The following is a 19585-nucleotide window of genomic DNA, read 5'->3' as shown; positions in this document are numbered from 1 at the left end:
TAAGGCATTAATACTTTGATGGAGTTGAACGGTAGCTTTTCTTAATTATATTATCAATGAGTAACAAAAGAATTAAATTTAGCTTAAAGAAGCATATTTAAAATAGTTTTCATTATGTACTGCACAAGACTCTCGTCACATTTCCAAAATGGTTTCAAGTATTAAATAAAAAAGCCCTTCATATAAATTCAGCTGAATCATGTCATGAGCATCCAGACTCGCATTGTCTGCAAGTAACCCATACTTTAGCCCCATCACCCATTCACATAACTAAGAGGTTCTCACATATAAGATTCAAAGCCTAAATTTTATTATTTGCTTGTGTATAACTTTACACTCTGATGTTTTTCTCTCTTTTTTTTGCAGAATTGGAAGAACGATTATTCAATAATTTCATACAGAAAGGTCTCCAAGACTTGTTACCTCTTAAGACAGAACTGTGTGATTACAGATGAAGACACTTGATTTTCATTTCATATACCCCACATGGTTTTACACTATTTCCCAGACGTGGCGTCTGTGAAAGTGGAACCAAGCTGAAACACTGCTTTAGAAATTACAAACTAAACTACTGGGTGAGTGCAGGCAATGTGACTAAAGAGAGTATGTGGAGTCTCTAAAATATCACAGTCTATAAAGTTGGCAACTTTTTCCAACATTTCCACATTTGTTTGCTCCATGCATCTGAACACAGATGTGGGATAATGTTGAAATAGCACACAAAAATTCAGTTAATCACATAAGTCAAAACATTTAAGATGTCAAAACATTTTTAAGTGTATTAAATAAGGACATTTGGAAAATGATCATAAAACATTGGAACAATACTTCTGAAGAGGATTCTGTAGAGAAAAAATGGCTTCCATATTGGCTTTTCACTCACCGACTGTCAGATCAATGCTATTCATAGCAGCTTTCTTGTATAGAATTTGACAACTATAAACTGATTTTTCTTGGTAAAAATTAAATTTCCTGCTTACACGATGATCACAACATGCATAATCCAAAAATGTCAATACTTTTACTGTTGATTCATTTAAAATTCTTATAAAATTTACATGAATAAAAAAAACAAAAGTGATCAATACTTCAACAAGTTTAAAATGAAGCTGTTAAAAAATGATGTGGCAGCAATGCCTAAACTGCCACTGATGTATTTCTTATGCCAACAATGCCAGGCTTGAATATTTTATTCCTGATTACCTCTGCTCATCATAGTAACCTGCACCACAATAATGCAAACCCAAAGTTATTTAAAGAGTTGTAAGGTAGTAACTAAAGTAGAGTTTACATGATAGACACAAGTAAATCAGGATGATCAGATAATGTGCATAAGGACTGGAATGTTTACTTCTGATAAATCAATTATACTATTCGCTGGATCACAGCACAATTGAAATGTAGTTTAATTTTCTGTGTTTAATTCAATATAAATCATACATTGAAACTGAACATATGCAAACAAAAGCTGAAGGAAATATGATGAATATGGATAATCAGGAACAACTTCTGGCAAAGTAAACACAGTGTAAGACCATGATCAATTTAAGACTATGCTTTAACAAGTAAAAAAAAAAAAAAAAAAAAAAAAAAAGTATATTTTAGGAAATGCTTTTTTAAAAAGTAAAGATTAGCTGGCAGTCAGAAACCACCTATCAAGTAATTGACAATATTGTGAAACAAGAGTAGTACCACTTAAAGCTGAGAGGGCATTGGAGTGCTTAAAATCTCTTTCCAGAAAGCAGTACATACGTGTTTTCATCTAAATAATTATGCAGTCTGAAATATCAACATTTAAAGCTTTCTTCGTTCAATGTCACCACACATCATCTGTTCTCTGTAACATGGGAAGTCAAATGAAATACTAAATGTGTAAGCAACTTTTAATTTCACAAATTTTTTTTCTCATTATTACTTAAAACTTTGACTGAAAGGCGTTCATGTAACACATTCCTGCTAAAATAATGAAGCATTCCATCCTACAGCCTTTTTACACAGTTATTGTTGTAGCTGTCTGCACAAGACTGAAAGATTAAAAAAAAAAATGGGAGTAGCCCACGTGCATTCCAATCAGAGCTTGCATCAATCAGGTTAGGTTGGTAGAATTATCTTGATTGCCAAAAGAAAGACCAAACACTGACTTACTCTTTTGGGTTCTAGATTACAGTTGACAGGACAATGCACATGTTTTTTTTATATATTAAAAAAAGTGCAGAGGAGTGCCATTAAATCTTTATCTGCCTTGTACAGCCAGCTAACACAGCCAAAATAATAAATATTTCATCAGCCTGATTTCTGGAGTTGCAGCGGTGGTGGATTCTGGGAAGTTGAAAGGTAACCATTCATCCATTTAAAAAGTTCCATTGTCATTTTTGTTTTTTAACAGTAGTTACTCTTTGTAGCTGCCTTTATTTTTGTTCATTGCAAAGTCTTTGCTCACAAAACAGGAGTGGTTAAACTTACTTCAAAAAAATAATAATAATAATAAAAAAAACAAAACAAAAAAAAAACACAACACCACCAAGGAAACTAGCCCAACTGGGGCCGTGGAATTTGGCAAGTAAAGAAGAGCTTTGTTCGGTTCAATTCAAGTTCAGTGCATTATCTTGTACAATGATGTCTTTCCAGAAGAGCAACAGATCAGGCTGAATAAGGCAGAACATTCTTAAGTATGTTTCAACGGAAGTACTGTAAGTGGCAGCCAGATGTTCTAATCAGACATGATTGTTGGAAGTTTTTCTTTTTCTTGAATTAGGAATGGAATGAACTATGAAGTTTAAAACAATAACATTCATAAGAGCTTGAGGTCCAAAGACATAGCAAAAAAAAAAAAAAATCAAGCAGCAGTAAGTATGAATATGTGTGCTTTTATATGTATATATTTACATATGTGTGTATATACACACACACACACATACATACACACACACATTTTATATATTTAATCCTTATTTTTCCCACCAGCTTTGAAAATAACAAACATTCTTCGTCATCTTTTGTCTACACTGAACATTTGTTGCACTCCAATTCTCAGAGGCAAACAAACCACATCCTTCCCCAAATTTTTTCTCTTTTGAAAATATATAAAAATTGATTGTTTGAAATAACTCTTGTAAAACAGAATGGCATCTACAAAGGGTGTAGCTTGAGGTGTATGGTAGTACAAATAAATAAGACTCCAAAATTATGTGAAGCTCTAGATTGCATGGTGCAATCCAGTTAGGTTATTTGCTCTCACACATTGCTTTGGAAAAGGCAAAGAGGAATAATTTTAAAACTATCCAAAATATACAAAGTAAGGCAGAATATAACTGAAGCCCAATGGACAGCACTAAACACCCCGAAGTCTTGTAAATATTAAAAAAGTGTTTGTTTAGAAAAAAAAAAAATATGACTAGCTACACCCCTTGTGCTTATTTAGTAACTGTGGAAAAAGAATCTAAACAGTTGTCCAAGAGTGTTAAATAACTAGCTGATACAGTAAGGAGTAACTATTCTTACAGTTTTGAGGGGGCAGAACATTATTTTGTTTGTTATCCTTGCAGTTCATCACAAAACACTGCTTAGTTAAGGAAACAGAACAGCTAGGTTTCTGTAATGTCAGCTACAGGTATACAAGTAGCTGATTTTTATTTTTAAACTTTGTGATCCAATATTCTGATATTCTCTAATAAGAGAACACCTTCCCAAACATTGTCTTGCTGATATGCTTAAATTTCAATTACTAAAATAAAAGGTCTAAAAAAACAATTGACCATGTTAGCACCCGACTGATATGTGTGATTAATTACTCTTTTCAGAATGTTGAAATTATTTAGTATGATAAGCAGGAGAATATACGGAATTGAGCTTTACCTATTTGCCTCAAAGAAAAACAGAATTTTCAAAGGATTTTTAATAATAAAATACTTTCAAATATTCCTGCAATGAAAAATACACCTCTTTTCACTTTTTCAAGTACACACCAGCAAAATATGACAAAACCTAAGTTTTGCAGTTATGCATAATGCTGGCTTGATTATTGCAGAGCAACTAGTGTTAGATAAATTCATTCAATAGGGGAGAAAAATACATTACTTGAATTAATACATTGCAAGTATTTAACTAGACTGAAACTATGCCACACTGCCTTTTTGTGTGAGAGGTAGATGGAAAAAGCACATGCAGAATAGAAGTATAAGGGGCAAACATGGCCTCATAATAAATGTCTGTTTTTTTATTTAGGCAAAATAATTTTTTAAGAGGGTCCAGATGGGTTTAAAAATATGCAATAAAATTATAATTCTGTATTCATATTTCACATCTTACATTTAGTATTAACAGACTCTCTGAATACTTTAATTTGCCTTTGATATGCTGATGTAGAAGACTGTGTGCACTAAAAGTGTGGTGGCTTATTTTATTCTTTAATAGGTTATTAAGTAGTATTTTATACTGGTACTTCTTAATACTATATATTTTGTGTAGGACAACAATGTCACGGGCCAACTTGGGGTTTTAAATTACCCAACACTGTCTGAAGCCAAATACAAAGAAATCGTAGAAAAGAGGAGAGGAAATCGTCTGCACACTATTACAGTTAGCGAATTCTTCACAAACTGACTGCCATCTTTCTCTGAGCATTTTCTAATTCAGCTCTTTTCCTCCATAATAACCACATTGCAAGTATGCCAGATAACTGAATGCCTGATCTGTCGTTGTCCTTGTGCCCGTTTCCTAGGGCTTTGTTTATTTTTTTAAGCTTTCACTTTTACCCATTCATGCATTATCTTGTATCCTCACAACAGCTGGGTTTTGACACTGCTCCCCATATTGTTCTGCATAAATGTGTCAACACAATCCATGCAGCTGGCCCCTTAATTCATTAAATTTCTTATATGTGGGTCTTCTGATGATCTGTTAGCTGTTTTTCAGGATCAATTTGTCCTCAATGCAGTAAAAGGATGCAGAAGGAGCTGTATCATCTATGAAGCGTTGACAGGCCTCTTGAGTGACCTGTTTGCAGGAGCGGAGGTCAAGACGTATCAAGTTGGAGCATCGCTTGAAAAGTGGCAGGCACTGGTCTGTCAGGCGGCCACAACCTTGAGAAATTAAGAACAAACATGAGAAATTGGAGACCTTCCTTCCATTTGCTTCTTCAAAGATATGATAAATTTATGATTTCATGGAAAGAAAGCAAATGTATAGCTTAAAGTAAATCTCAGTGACTTGCCAATTGAAATACCATGTATCTATGTATCTAAACATTTTGTAAAAAAGCTTGAGTGGGCATAAAGCAGTTTAGTGTTATTAATATCAACCATGAATTTCTATGTCTAAAATCTGCAGAAATTATAGACCATTTTGTAAGATATACAAGATATAACAAAAACAAATACATAAAAGTAATACAAAAAGAATTAATCTGCTAAGGCCCAACTTTTATAACAATGTATAATTCTGAGAGCAGAAAAACGTAAACAACAAAGATTACAGAAAAAAATATCAAAAAACATTTTTATACTATTACAAAATGCTAAAGGTAATATTAAAATGAATATCAACCTAGAGATCTGCAATAAGAATCAGCACAACTGGCACATGGACTGCACAAATGGCATTCATGGCACAGGTGCAAGGTTAAAAAAAACCGCACATAAAAAAAAAAAAAAAAAAAAAAAAACTGAGGCTTTTCTGAAATTTTGCTAAATTGAACTGCATGATTACCTTAGAAATATCTTCACAAATGTTCTATGAAATGGGGAATCAACAGTAAAATTGTTTAGGCTATGCATTACACAGTGTAATAAAAAAAAATTCTAGCTGTCAAACATGCCAGCAGTAGTGACATATTCTGGTAATACTTTATTGCTTCAGAACATACATGCCTTGCCAGAAGTAAAAATATTCCTGCTTTCCATTGGCAGATACTAGAGGAAGATATCATGTACATACTGAAAAAATCTGAAGAACAAATGGCACATGTAAGACACTAATACTGAACATATAAAGTAAGCCTACATTAAAAAGGCTAAAAGATGAAACAATTCAAAGCTTTGGATTGGTGAATTTGAGTAGTTGTACTATAGTGTACAAATCCAAAGTTCTTTCAAATACTGAACAGGAAAAAAAACCATGTTTGGTTCCAACAGACTGGATACAAGTTGATCTTGATGTAATATAGACCGGAATATGTATTCAAACTTAAATATATGGATAGTATTGTATAATAAGTCTCTTAAGTCATTGTTTTATATTCTTTTTTATCATTATTCATATCACATTGTGGAAATTTTCTGTAATTTTTTGTAAATTTGTTTTTATTATTTTGTTTCATTATTACCATTGCTCACACAGGTGCCAAACATTTAACAGCTTCACGAATCCTTTCTTTGTCTGTGTTATGTTAGGTCATCAGTGTGAGCCACTCCCAGTGATCAAAGGAGTTGTACTGGCACAGTTTGGGCATTGGTATGTTTTTCGTTTTAACATTTCTGCCTGTTAATAATAAACATTAACAGATAAAGGAGTTCAGCGTGGTTTTATTATCCCTTGGTGGCACAACACAAGTCAGAACAGTGAAGCTTTGGAGGTTAACTGGATTCAAAGCAAAAGTGCAGTAGTACACCGCATGCGGTGAACATCGGTTACAATGGGATAACGTAAAGTCACATGCGATCACATTTGCTTTCTTTCCTCCCTCATACTGCTTGATCACTTTCATTATTTTGTTGAGATAAACTACCTTTATTTCTGTAATTGTAAGACAAATGTAACTGAAAGTAGTTAAAACCACTGCAGGTAATAAAGCGAGATCGATATGAACAAGTCACAGAATATGGAGCGGGTGTGGCGAAAACTGTCGCTTGCCCATGAGACGTGGTAGCAGTTGTAAGTCAAATGGTCGTAAGACTGTGACTACATGTATAGCATTTGTAGACAAGTGCTGTTATATATTGCACAAAGATACAATAACACCCAAACCTATAACATTTTTAAACAAATTACTAACTTCAGGTTCTGTCAAATATTGCAAAAAGGTATCAGAAAAAATTAAACTGTAAAATTCTACTGAGTAAACTTCAAGTTGTGTGACAGAAACACCAGTCTGTTCACAGGAATCTGACTTCTAAGCAGCACAGTTACTGTACATGTACATGACCATGCACAGTAGTCTATCCTGTTGGGTTACATGATTTTTGATTGTTTTTTGCAAAGTGAGTGACATACTGAAAAATTTCAGTCTGCACATTGTAATTATAACATAATATTACCTCAAACTTTTTGTCAAGTATTAACTATCATTTTTCAAAAGAACACTTAATAGAATGGGCATCACAAAGAGCCAATTTCACTTCTCAATAAGGATGCCAAAATGTTGTCCAAAGGTTTGGCTAGAAGGATGAAGAACGTGTCCTTATTTAATATCACAAGAGCAAACCAGATTCATTAAAGGGAGATATATAGCTTCAAACCTTTTCCATTTGTTTAATGTAATATACTCAAGCACAATGAAGATTTTATTATTTCTGAATGCAGAAAAAGACAGTCGATTGAGAATAGCTATTAACCCTTAAACTGCTGCATACTGGGGGGAGGCGGGGGGGTTAACGCACCCCTGGACACCAAATACTTTTTTGCTGCACTTTTTAAGGAAATGTCACAATTCACCAAGAAAAACTGAAACTATAATGGAACACACATTTTTGTCATGCAAAGAGCATCACAATTAATTCAACACTGATAATTTTACACAATACCAATGTGTGTGTGTGTGTGTGTATTTTTTATATATATATATATATATATATATATATATATATATATATATATACACACACACACACACACTAGGGGGCTCTGCCCCCTGCTCGCTTCGCTCACCCACCCCCGTGTTTCGTTTACCGGATATACAATACAATTTATTTTTTGTATAGCCCAAAATCACACAAGAAGTGCCGCAATGGGCTTTAACAGGCCCTGCCTCTTGACAGCTCCCCAGCCATGACCCTGTAAGACCAGAAAAAACTCCCAAAAAAAAAAAAAAACCCTTGTGGGGAAAAAATGGAAGAAACCTTGGGAAAGGCAGTTCAAAAAGAGACCCCTTTCCAGGTAGGTTGGGCATGCAGTGGGTGTCAAAAAGAAGGGGGTCAATACAATACAGTACAATACATAGAACAGAATAAATCCTCAATACAGTATAAAAATAAAAATTCTACAAGTATGGAGTAGAATTTCACATTAGATGATATCACATAATATGATTTGGATGTGTTTTAAGTCCTGGAGACCTCATTCATCAAGCTGCCTCCCCCATTTTGCCATTCCACATCTGAAATAGCGCTAATCCGATAAAAGGACCCCTCATTCCCATGTCCTCAGTCATCACGGATGACTAAAGGCAGGCAATCTACAATTTAAAGAGATTGTTATTTTCTTGGGAATTGTTACATATGCATTATTTTCACTTTTACTTTAAAAACTTTTGTAAAAACAATACTTGTCCTTTATTTTCGGCCACGTGCTTGGTTACATCTCTTTCTTGCCAGACGTATAATGCTGTTCGTGTTGTGGGTTTGGTGTCTAAATACACGCTAATGATATGTCTTTGGATCATTTGCTGTCTTTCAGCTGCCTGCGAGCTTACTCTTCTGCCTGTCACATGGCGTTGTTTTAACAGCTGGGAGCACATGATGCTTGTCTGCCAAAAGCAATCCAACAAATGCTTGGTTAGAGGTCTGTGGACTCCTTTTAAATGATGGCTCACTGCTTGGTCTCACATGACGTTGTAAAAAAACAATACTTGTACTTCATTTCTGGCCCCGGACGTGGTTAAATTCTTTCTTGCAGGACGAATAACGCTCATTGCGTGTGGTTAGGGGGGTGGTTTTGGGTTAGGGGGCTTTGGGGTGTGTGGGGCTGCTGTTGTGCTGCCCTTCGATCGTTTTTAAAGCCTGTACAGCCGCTATCCTTTTTGTTACGGCCCTGGGACAATCTCTTCGCACCAAGTCTCATGTTTACGGTCCCCGCGAGGCGCACCGTGGCAAGTCTCTTTGGTCTCACGGGTCTTTTACGTATTGTCGCATTGCTTTTGCTTTCCAGGACAGGATTTTCTTTTTATAATAGAGATTAGCAGCTGGAGATCCACAAAGGGAGAAAAATGAATCACGTATCATAAAGTAGTTTTTATTCCTGAGCTTTCAGCCCCTACCAGGAGCCTTCATCAGAGGATAATGCTTAGACTTACAAGAATCAAAGGCAATATATAGCACAATTCGTTTGGGGGGGTCAGGTGGGTTTGGTACAGGTCTTAACGTTTTATTTATTATGAACATGTTCTACTTAAGTTTGCATATGCTGGGTTTATGTCCAAATGTCTGTTTATGGCATTTTTGTCTGATAGCCAAGATTCAGCCAATTCTCTGGCACTTTTAGTACTGGCCTTAAATCTTACTTGTACTTACTTGCACGTATGTCCTGTTGATTTTGTATGTGTATAGATCTGTGATCGTGAGTCCTTCCTTCTAATGGTGTTGCGATGTTCCTGTATGCGAGTTGCAATTCTTTTTGATGTTTGTCCTATGTATACCGCTGGGCAAGAACTGCATGGAATGGTATAAACTGCATTTCGCGTTTCTGCTGTCGATTTCTTGTTTTTAGTGTTGAAAAGGACAGTGCGCAGATTATTCGCAGGTTTGTGTGCAATTCTGATGCCTGATTTGGACAGGATGCGTGCTGCGCCTTCAGACACACCGTGTTGATAAGGGAGTGTGTGTACCAAGTGGGATGGGGGGTCTGGTTTGAGTCAATTGTTTGCCGAGTTTTTTGGCGTCTTCTGTGTAGGCATTGTTTAATGAATGTCTTTGAGTATCCGTTTGAAGTGAAAAGGTGGAAAAGATAGGGTCTTTCATTCATTTTTATATATATACACACACACAGGCACACATGCATACACACACATATTTTGGAGCTGCTTACTCTTGAACATGCTATATACAACTGACCATCCTTAAAACATTTCTGCCACAGATCAATTGCTGACTGACCTTTTGTTTGTGTTCAATGCAAAACACAGTTCTACAGGAAACAGTATTGCTTTGAATTGAAGAAGGTAAATAGTAATAATGGAGATTTTTGGGAATAAATACAATTTCACTTTGTGGCAAGTCCTGTAAAATGGTAGCTTCAATTACATTTGAATGTAACGTTTGGATCTGTATCTTGTGCTTTTACAAAGTTTTGGTGAGTTTAGATAAAAAGCAATATAAATTTATTTGTGGTTTTCTTTAACTTATAAGCTTCAGTTCATTGCATGGGCCATGTCAGTGCTGTATGTAATAAGCACTGTACTAAAAACATCAAAAGAAATAATAAACTCCCCTAAGTTCCTTCTGTGTGGGATCTCTTTACTGAGCTTGGCAGGTGTTTAAACTGACCAAGGGATGCTATTGGTCCTGGTATGTGCTGTACATAGAGTTTGAATTGGGCCGGCACGCAATACAGGAAATACCCCTTTCCTCCTTTTGTAAAACTATGCAGCGGCACACTCCATTCTGATCATGAAGGGGACATGTTAGTTTGGTGCAATATTGCGTGTATTTCTACAAAAAAGAGGGAAATCCACCAAAAGACCTTATTATAGCACTGACCAATCTAAGGAGAACAAAGCAACTCCGGCAAGACTTCGTATGTATTTTATACTGCATTTTGAGGAGTAGAAAACAGCCAGTTGTGTCCTTCAAATTAATTTCTTTTGGCTGTCTTAAACTGCACAAAAGGGCAAAGCTCAATTGTTCTGAGCAACTCCTTTTCAGCACTCACTACAAAAAAAGGACACAGTGCCTTACCATAGCCTACTCACTACAGCATTATTATTGAAAAATATCAATAAATAAAACACAGAACAGCTAATTTTCTTTTTTTCTACAGCTTCACCAAAGTTCAATAAATTTTGACAAAAAATATTGAGTCTTTTTTCCTATATAGGATGCCACCCAGCTTCAGTCATCTATTCATCCTATTGGTTAGTTGTGCTGTTTGCATAGCCTGTTAATTGCTTCTGCGGCTTCTTTCATTTGTTTAGAGCCATGTCTCAGAGCAGTGCAGAGCATGTACAGTACATTAACATAAATAAATACAGACAAATAAAACAAACAGGTCACTAATTGCCTTTTTTCTATACTGCCACAAAATTTCAAACAAATCAAAGCATTTTTAAGATTTTAGGGTAATTACAAGTTTTGCAGGTGGGGGGAGGGTGTTAGGGGATCTGCCCATAAATACTGATATATATCCTTTCTTAGCAGGTACCTAGATGTACAATCCTTACATATTTCAGCTTTTTAACTATGTAGAAGTTGTGTTTTTGTTGAGATGTAAGTCAGTCAGCTTTGCATTATGTATACATATGAATGTATATATGATTGAACTATGTCACACTAACTGTAATGTCATCCATCCTCTTCCACTTATCCGAGGTTGGGTTGCGGGGGCAGCAGCTTAAGCAGAGATGCCCAGACTTCCCTCTCCCAGGCCACTTCTTCTAGCTCTTCTGGAGAATCCCAAGGCGTTCCCAGGCCACCCGAGAGACATAGTCCCTCCAGCGTGTCCTGGGTCTTCCCCGGGGCCTCCTCCCAGTTAGACGTGCCCGGAACACCTCACCAGGGAGGCGTCCAGGAGGCATCCTGATCAGATGCCCGAGCCACCTCTTCTGACTCCACTCGATGCGGAGGAGCAGCGGCTCTACTCTGAGCCCCTCCCGGATGACTGAGCTTCTCACCCTATCTTTAAGGGAAAGCCCAGACTTCCTGCGGAGGAAACTCATTTCAACCGCTTGTATTCGCAATCTCGTTCTTTCAGTCACTACCCATAGCTCATGACCATAGGTGAGGGTAGGAACATAGATCGACTGGTAAATTGAGAGCTTCGCCTTGCGGCTCAGCTCCTTTTTCACCACGACCGATGCAGAGCCCGCATTACTGTGGATGCCGCAATGATCCGCCTGTCGACCTCACGCTCCATTCTTCCCTCACTCGTGAACAAGACCCCGAGATACTTGAACTCCTCCACTTGGGGCAGGATCTTGCTACCAACCCTGAGAGGGCACTCCACCCTTTTCCGGCTGAGGACCATGGTCTCGGATTTGGAGGTGCTGATTCCCATCCCAGCCGCTTCACACTCGGCTGCGAACCGATCCAGAGAGAGCTGAAGATCACGGCCTGATGAAACAAACAGGACAACATCATCTGCAAAAAGCAGTGACCCAATTCCGAGTCCACCAAACCGGACCCCCTCAACGCCCTGGCTGCGCCTAGAAATTCTGTCCATAAAAGTTATGAACAGAATCGGTAACAAAGGGCAGCCCTAGCGAAGTCCAACTCTCACTGGAAAAGGGTTCGACTTACTGCCGGCAATGCGGACCAAGCTCTGGCACCGATTGTACAGGGACCGAACAGCCATTATCAGGGGGTCCGGTACCCCATACTCTGAGTACCCCCACAGGATTCCCCGAGGGACACGGTCAAATGCCTTTTCCAAGTCCACAAAACACATGTAGACTGGTTGGGCAAACTCCCATGCACCCTTCCAGGACCCTGCTAAGGGTGTAGAGCTGGTCCACTGTTCCGCGACCAGGACGAAAACCACACTGTTCCTCCTGAATCCGAGGCTCGACTATCCGACGGACCCTCCTCTCCAGGACCCCCGAACAGACTTTCACAGGGAGGCTGAGGAGTGTGATCCCTCTGTAGTGGGAACACACCCTCCGGTCCCCTTTCTTAAAGAGGGGGGACCACCACCCCGGCCTGCCAATCCAGAGGCACTGTCCCTGATGTCCATGCGATGTTGCAGAGGCATGTCAACCAAGACAGTCCTACAACATCCAGAGCTTTGAGGAACTCCGGGCATATCTCATCCACCCCCATTAACATTACCATTACCATACATTAACTGTAAATGTAACAAAATTAATAAATAATAATAAAAAAAAAAAAGCTATTAGGTCATGTACCTGAGAGGTTGATTTCAGTAAGGGTTTCCCTCAGTGGGGAATTAGCAGCAGTCAGCAAGTTGATGGCCTGGTCGCTGACATGGCCACAGTGACTCAAGTCCAATTTGGTCAAGTGGGGCATGTGCCGGACAAGTAGACGCACTGAGCTGTCCATGACATCTAAACCAGCCAGTCGCACCTCAGTTACATTCTGAAACCGCCCCCTGCTGTCAATGTGACCTGTAAGAAAACATGAAAATTTATATTTTTCCTTTAGAAACAATCATTACTTGGAAAATAAAATCATGATCATAGTTCATTTTTACTGTAATTTTACTAATTAAAAATATGTTCAACTGGATTAAACATAACTACAGTTACAAAGGAATTATGGAAATGAATAATACAGCAGTAGTAATTTGTCAGTGTTCAATTGCTTTGGTACAAGAACTCTTATCACTACTTGAAAGAGCACATAGAAACTAAACACTATAACTCAACATATCTTGAAGGTAACTCTGCCAAGTGACAACCATACAGATAAATTACACCAAGACCAATACTTTACAGCAACAGTAGACCACTTTGATCCAGAAATATCACAAAAGCTAGAGGGGTTTATTCCCCACAGTAGATTCTTCTTTTGAGATTTAACATTGCTGTTAAATCAATTTCCCACTTTAGCAGACAACTCAGTTTGCAGCTAATTTTAGCTCATTCTCTTGTTCAGGCAGTTTTTTTTCCTTAACCAGTAGCAATGATGTGAAAATAAAACAGAAACCAACAGGAGAATGTTGTTTTTAATTAGCTACTTTATTCATATCAGTTCTTATATGTATGGATATACAGGTGCTGGTCATAAAATTAGAATATCATGACAAAGTTGATTTATTTCAGTAATTCCATTCAAAAAGTGAAACTTGTATATTAGATTCATTCATTACACACAGACTGATGTATTTCAAATGTTTATTTCTTTTAATGTTGATGATTATAACTGACAACTAATGAAAGGAGCCTTCATCAGAGGATAATGCTTAGACTTACAAGAATCAAAGGCAATATATAGCACAATTCATATGGGGGGGGGGGTAGGGGGGGCGAGTCAGGTGGGTTTGGTACAGGTCTTAACATTTTATTTATTATGAACATGTTCTACTTAAGTTTGCATATGCTGGGTTTATGTCCAAATGTCTGTTTATGGCGTTTAGCCTGCTTGGATTGTTAAATGAAAAACTTAGCTTAAAACAGCAGTTAGAATGAGTTGTGGTCCAAGCCATTGCCAGAATCAGAGTCAACCACCAAAATCTTAAAGCACAAGTCCTGATAAAAATTTGGATTTTGGTGCCACTAACAGAAGCAAGCAGGATGTTTTCTACTTTTTAGATTTATTCAGGATGTAAAGACATTAAAATAATTAGAACTCTTAGTGTTGAAAGATATCTTATTTTAAAATTGATTACACAGGAATATTTACTAATGTAAAAAGAAAATTAGTCAATATTTACTTGGAGTTGATAGAATTATAGCAACCGTAACTTGAAAATGAATAGATCCATATATTCTAGTATATTTACATTTTTATAAAGGGGAATTTCTGAATATTGATAATTTGGCAATATGAATGTTTTCTAACCCTTTACAGCCTCACAACAGTTAAGGATGTACAACACAATCACCTGGTCGGGAATCAACAGGGGGCGCCAGTAGCTCTCGGAGATGCGATTCCTTAATATCTTCAACATAACGCAGATCTAACAGTTTCAGACACGGGCAGCTAGATGAGCAAAGAGCAGAAACTGAAGACCATGTGCACCCAGAAAGAATCAACTCCTTGAGCCCTAGGATCAGTTATAAAAAAAATAAATAAATAAAAAAAGCGTGTCGTGCCAATAACTTAAAACATAAAGTCATACATGAACAGTACCACGAATAAATGAACTTAAGTAGGTGTATATTATTATTTAACTGAAGTTCTGAATCTTCTAGATCAAGTGTGCTTAAATTCAATCCAGAAGCAGCAAAGTTTTTTTCCAAACCAAATGCTTAATTAGAAGACAAAACCAAATGATACAATTTAAGTTTACAGCTTATTAGTGTCTTCATTCTGCCTAATCAGGTCATTCATATATATTTTTCCTTTCTGAGGGTGACATTCTCAGCTCAGCACCTTTTTCCTTTTATTTTTCTTTCCAAATATTTTACTAAAACAGACAAATCATAATGAGCACATAACAAGTGCACATGTTATTAGAAATACTTTATTAGTCAACAAGGGACCTATTTCCTTAGTCATATGCAGCTCTTTGTGAACTGGCAGCTGGTAAAAAAAAGGAGTTAGAAACAATGAATGCAACTGTTTAAGACCAAAACAAGCAAATAAGTTGTAATAAGCAAGTTATGTAAAATGAAGCACAAAAAAGTTGCTTTAGCAGCAATAACTGGCTTCCAAAAGAGAAACTGGATTGAAACAAAAACCTGTAGCCACAACAGTCCTCCAAATCACACTTACAGTTGCACATAATGGGACAAATTACATGGGAGGAGGAAAAAAAAAACACTTTTAGAAACTTTATTTTTGAATTTAAAACTATCTATGCATTTAACACTGTTGTTAACAAATCACTTCTGTAAACTATTGAATGTACAAAATGAATATAAGTTAAGTTTCATTTATTAAAAATAATAACCACCACTGTCTCTTTCCTATAAGATAGAAAATACAGAAACTTAAAAACTAATTAAAATAAGACCTGATTGAATTAAAATAAGACCCGATTGATTAACTATTTCACATCTACTTTTATAGGGATAAACTAATGGAACACATATCTTATTCTATTCCGCTTTTATTTTTGTTTGTTTTTAGTTAAATGTGCATACATATGTTGAACAGCTGAAATGAAAACCACTGTAGCCTTGTAAGATCTGAGCTGAAATGAGCTCAACCTTCAAATGAATATTTGCTTGTTCAAATTTTATCTGTATTGAATAAAACTTAGGACAGTCTTAGGAAATAGGGACAATTGGTCAGCCCATATCTAAGCAAATTTATGTAAAGTAAGGATGGGCATAATTTCAGTCCTAGCTCTCAACTTCGTCTTGCGGATAAATAAGGTTACTTGCAAGTTAAAAAAAAAAAAAAAAAAAAAAAAAAAAAAAAAAAAAAAAAAAACTACCAATGATGGTAATTTGCTACTGAGCTTGTTTGACATAAGTGTCTCATACCTAAAGCAATTTAATATTCTTCATTGATTTTCATAAGCTATTCACTGAACACAAACACATTTATAAGCTGGTTAAACAACAGCTATTAGACTTTTTTTAGTATTGGGTTAATTCTCAGTTCACTGAAGAACTAAAAATGTTAATATATAACACCCATTTTCGTAAATACTTAAAAAAATGGATAGGTCATCTGAGAAAAAGCAAACAGCTTAATAGTGTATATTTAAAAATTGTTAAAATAATTGGAGAAGCATAAACCTTCTCAAATAATAGTTATACAGATAGAACTTTGCATATACAGTAAGTATCCACAGGAAGTCTATAGCATAAGATTCAGAGAATAAGTGATTTTTAAATACTAAATAACGGAACCTACCCTGGAGACGGTTGATAAGCCACATAAGCTGCTTTTTGGAGATATTGGTCCAGCCAAGGTCCAGTGTAACTGGTTGCCTCCGAATTATGCCACTCAACATTGGGGGTGTAATAGATTTACGACGACTCAGATCAATTTTAGTCCAGAGACGCTTATCACAGCACCTACCAAAATGAAACAGTTGAGAAGAAATAGCTTATAAACTGTTGGAACATTTACTCAAAAAGTATTTTTAAGTACAAAATAAAGTATCAAATAACATGAATAATTAACTTTCATCTGTTTTTTATGTAAAGGTTGTACCTGAAGCAACTTAACATGCAGTAAACCTTAACAGCCATATATAAAACTGTTTTCCCCAAAGCACTTTGCAAAATACTTTACATTAAAAAGAGACTTTTTAATTCTGCTTAATTGACTGATGATTGTTTAAAATGAAGGTTTAAAAAGAACATATCATTATTATTTGCATCAACAGACCACATTCATTTTCTTCTGTGCATAAAAAATTAAATCCTCCAAATGTGACCATCATTTGTCATAATTTCTAGGAAATACATTTTTACAAGCTGTACTGTCAGAACTGCGTGCTTGCAAATATCACCTTCAGCTGAAAAAGATACGGAGTACTGTCAATAATGCAATCAACATGGAGTTATACTTCCTTCTTTTATATCAGTAGTTTCTTTTATGTGATTTTAACCTCGGTGCTTTGGAGGAGGATAAAATTGTTGATACTAAAAATTATAGAGCAGAATTTGGATCAAGTAATACAGATCTGACTATATCACTGAATCAACAATTTAGTATAACATTAAAACTAGCAAAAAACACTTTTAAAATAAATTTAGGTGATGTTAAATGTTGAGAGTTGGCAATTTGCTCCACTTTTAGCCTTGCAGTGACTGTTAACATTTTTACATATTACGTTCATTTGTGTCCCTGCCAAATTCGTTGACGTACAGATATGAAATCTAAATTTAACCCATTACAGGTTAAAGTAATTCATAATAATTGTATACCCTTAAGTTGGGTTTAACATTTGAAATTAAGTAAATGTTTACTAGAATTTGGTATCCTAAACAAACAGTAATCAATGTTAGAAAAGGAAAAATAAATAGAAATATAAGAAACAAAGGACAAAAATATATTTTATAAAATCTATTATGGAATGATGCCAGAATATTTAAACCATAATTAGGAGTTTAGCATGTTATGTAATGTACAGTATAATAAACTTGCACATTTTTGCCTAGTGTAATCATCTCTCTACATGCAACATAGCTACAGTTAATACAAAGTCAAAATGCAAAATTAATTTCATTTTTCAGTAAGTACATGTATTCTTCCTAGATTTACAAAGAAAAAGCACACTGTAACAAAGATTTTTGACTGTGGTATGTGGAAAAATAGATATTTTTTACAGAAACAGCATGAAGAAAGTACAAAATCCAACAAGTCACCCACAACACAGTTTAGCTTAAGTGTTATTACTGTAACAATGGCCATACTCTGTCCGGATGTATGCTGTACAAGGTGAGGCAGAGAAAAACCTAATCCACAACATGGCCAAACATTTGTCATATATAGGATTACAGATTAGAGGAAATAATTTTAGAAGCGAGGTATTTATCATGTATTAGCCAAACACATTTAATTAGTTGTGCAAAAGCTAAGATTGTTTGATGGCAGAAGGCTTAATGAACTATCAATATGGCAAAGAATTAAATAATAAATGTAAACGTGTTAAAAACAGCTCAAGTGGAATGTTTGCAATAAGTAGAATTATAGTAACTGAAGTCAACTAACAAAAAACAGAAAAAGTGAGAAATCTAGAACTATGTGATGACTATTGAAACGGTCTCACTAGACATAAAAGGTCATAATTTTATAATTAACTACAGCTGACTAAGAGAAAATTGAATATTTGAGAGGAAGCAAGATAAATTAGATACAGGATCAAGATGCTGGAACTGATGACAAATGTGCATAACATTTTTGTAAAAGACCCAAACAATTCTTATAAACCATTAATTCTCCTGTTTCTAGAAGAAACTGATAATTTCAAATATCCTGACACTCAGTTTATTATTATATACAACATAAAAACTAAAATGCAAATGTACAATCTTGTAAGGCCAATCACAGTATTTTAAGTTGAAGAGTATTATGTTAACGTAATTCAGGGTGTCATAACTTTACTGCATGCTGTTTCAGGGGTGGACAAATCTGGACATTACTTTTTACCAATTACCAAAATTTAATTCTGGAAAACCAAACCACACACTCAACAAATCTTAGCAGACTACTTGATACTATTTACTTTTAGGTCATCCTATATTTACTTAATCAAAAAGAATTAAGATAAAAAGAAAAGACCCAATTCTTCATGTATGTAACTAGGTGTCATATTTAAAAGGAAGACGCTTAGCTGCACAAGTGGTTAAATGCAGAGGACAGATAGACAGAACATTCCACAAAGTATCAATGTAGGCAAGGGAGGAAAAGTAACAAAAAGCAAGTCAGAGAATGTACTGTGCTGAATGCAGAAATAATCAGCTTCATAAACAGATTTTTTTTTTTGGTTTAAGGCAAAACTAATTCTAAGACTGAAAACACTAGGAAGCACTAGCAAGACCTAACAAATGCTGATGCAGTGAAATGTACAACATGGTAACACAAATGTGCCCTGATGCTTTCAAACAGACTCCCACTGAAAATATGTCCTAATATGCTCTGCAGCTTGATGCTCATATGTAACTGTACATCTATATGGTTTGAATGTTTCAACAATGTCCATAATTCATATTTTTGAATGTTTACAAAATTGCCATTAACCTGTGGAAATTGGAGGGCTATACAGCCTTTTCAGATTTTGGTGTACTTAGTTTTTCTGCTGGGGTGGGTGGTTTAACCCCTAAATACTGATATATCAAAATGCCCTTTCTTAGACATAGTACTAGTGCCCTAGACGCACCATACTGCCAAATTTTAGCCCTTTAACTATGCTGTCG

At 35.8% G+C, this 19585-nt stretch overlaps 1 protein-coding gene across 2 annotated transcripts in view; it reads right to left on the bottom strand.

The window, feature by feature from the left end:
• Positions 1–288: 288 nt before the first annotated feature.
• The window catches only part of LOC114662189 (F-box/LRR-repeat protein 19-like), a 157462-nt gene continuing 138165 nt past the window's right edge, over positions 289–19585 (bottom strand). For both annotated transcript variants that reach the window (XM_028815560.2, XM_028815559.2), the window contains exons 7-10: positions 16572–16735; positions 14647–14808; positions 12989–13207; positions 289–5081 (exon numbers count right to left, since the gene is read on the bottom strand). In XM_028815560.2, coding sequence (XP_028671393.1) covers positions 4900–5081; positions 12989–13207; positions 14647–14808; positions 16572–16735 — 727 coding nt within the window. In that variant the 3' untranslated portion in view covers positions 289–4899. The remainder of the gene's footprint in view (positions 5082–12988; positions 13208–14646; positions 14809–16571; positions 16736–19585) is intronic.

The sequence above is a fragment of the Erpetoichthys calabaricus genome, chromosome 12 (genome assembly GCF_900747795.2).
Source record: "Erpetoichthys calabaricus chromosome 12, fErpCal1.3, whole genome shotgun sequence".
NCBI lineage: Eukaryota > Metazoa > Chordata > Cladistia > Polypteriformes > Polypteridae > Erpetoichthys > Erpetoichthys calabaricus.
Note: the sequence above shows the minus strand (reverse complement) of the source record. Positions and strands in the feature narration are given on the sequence as shown.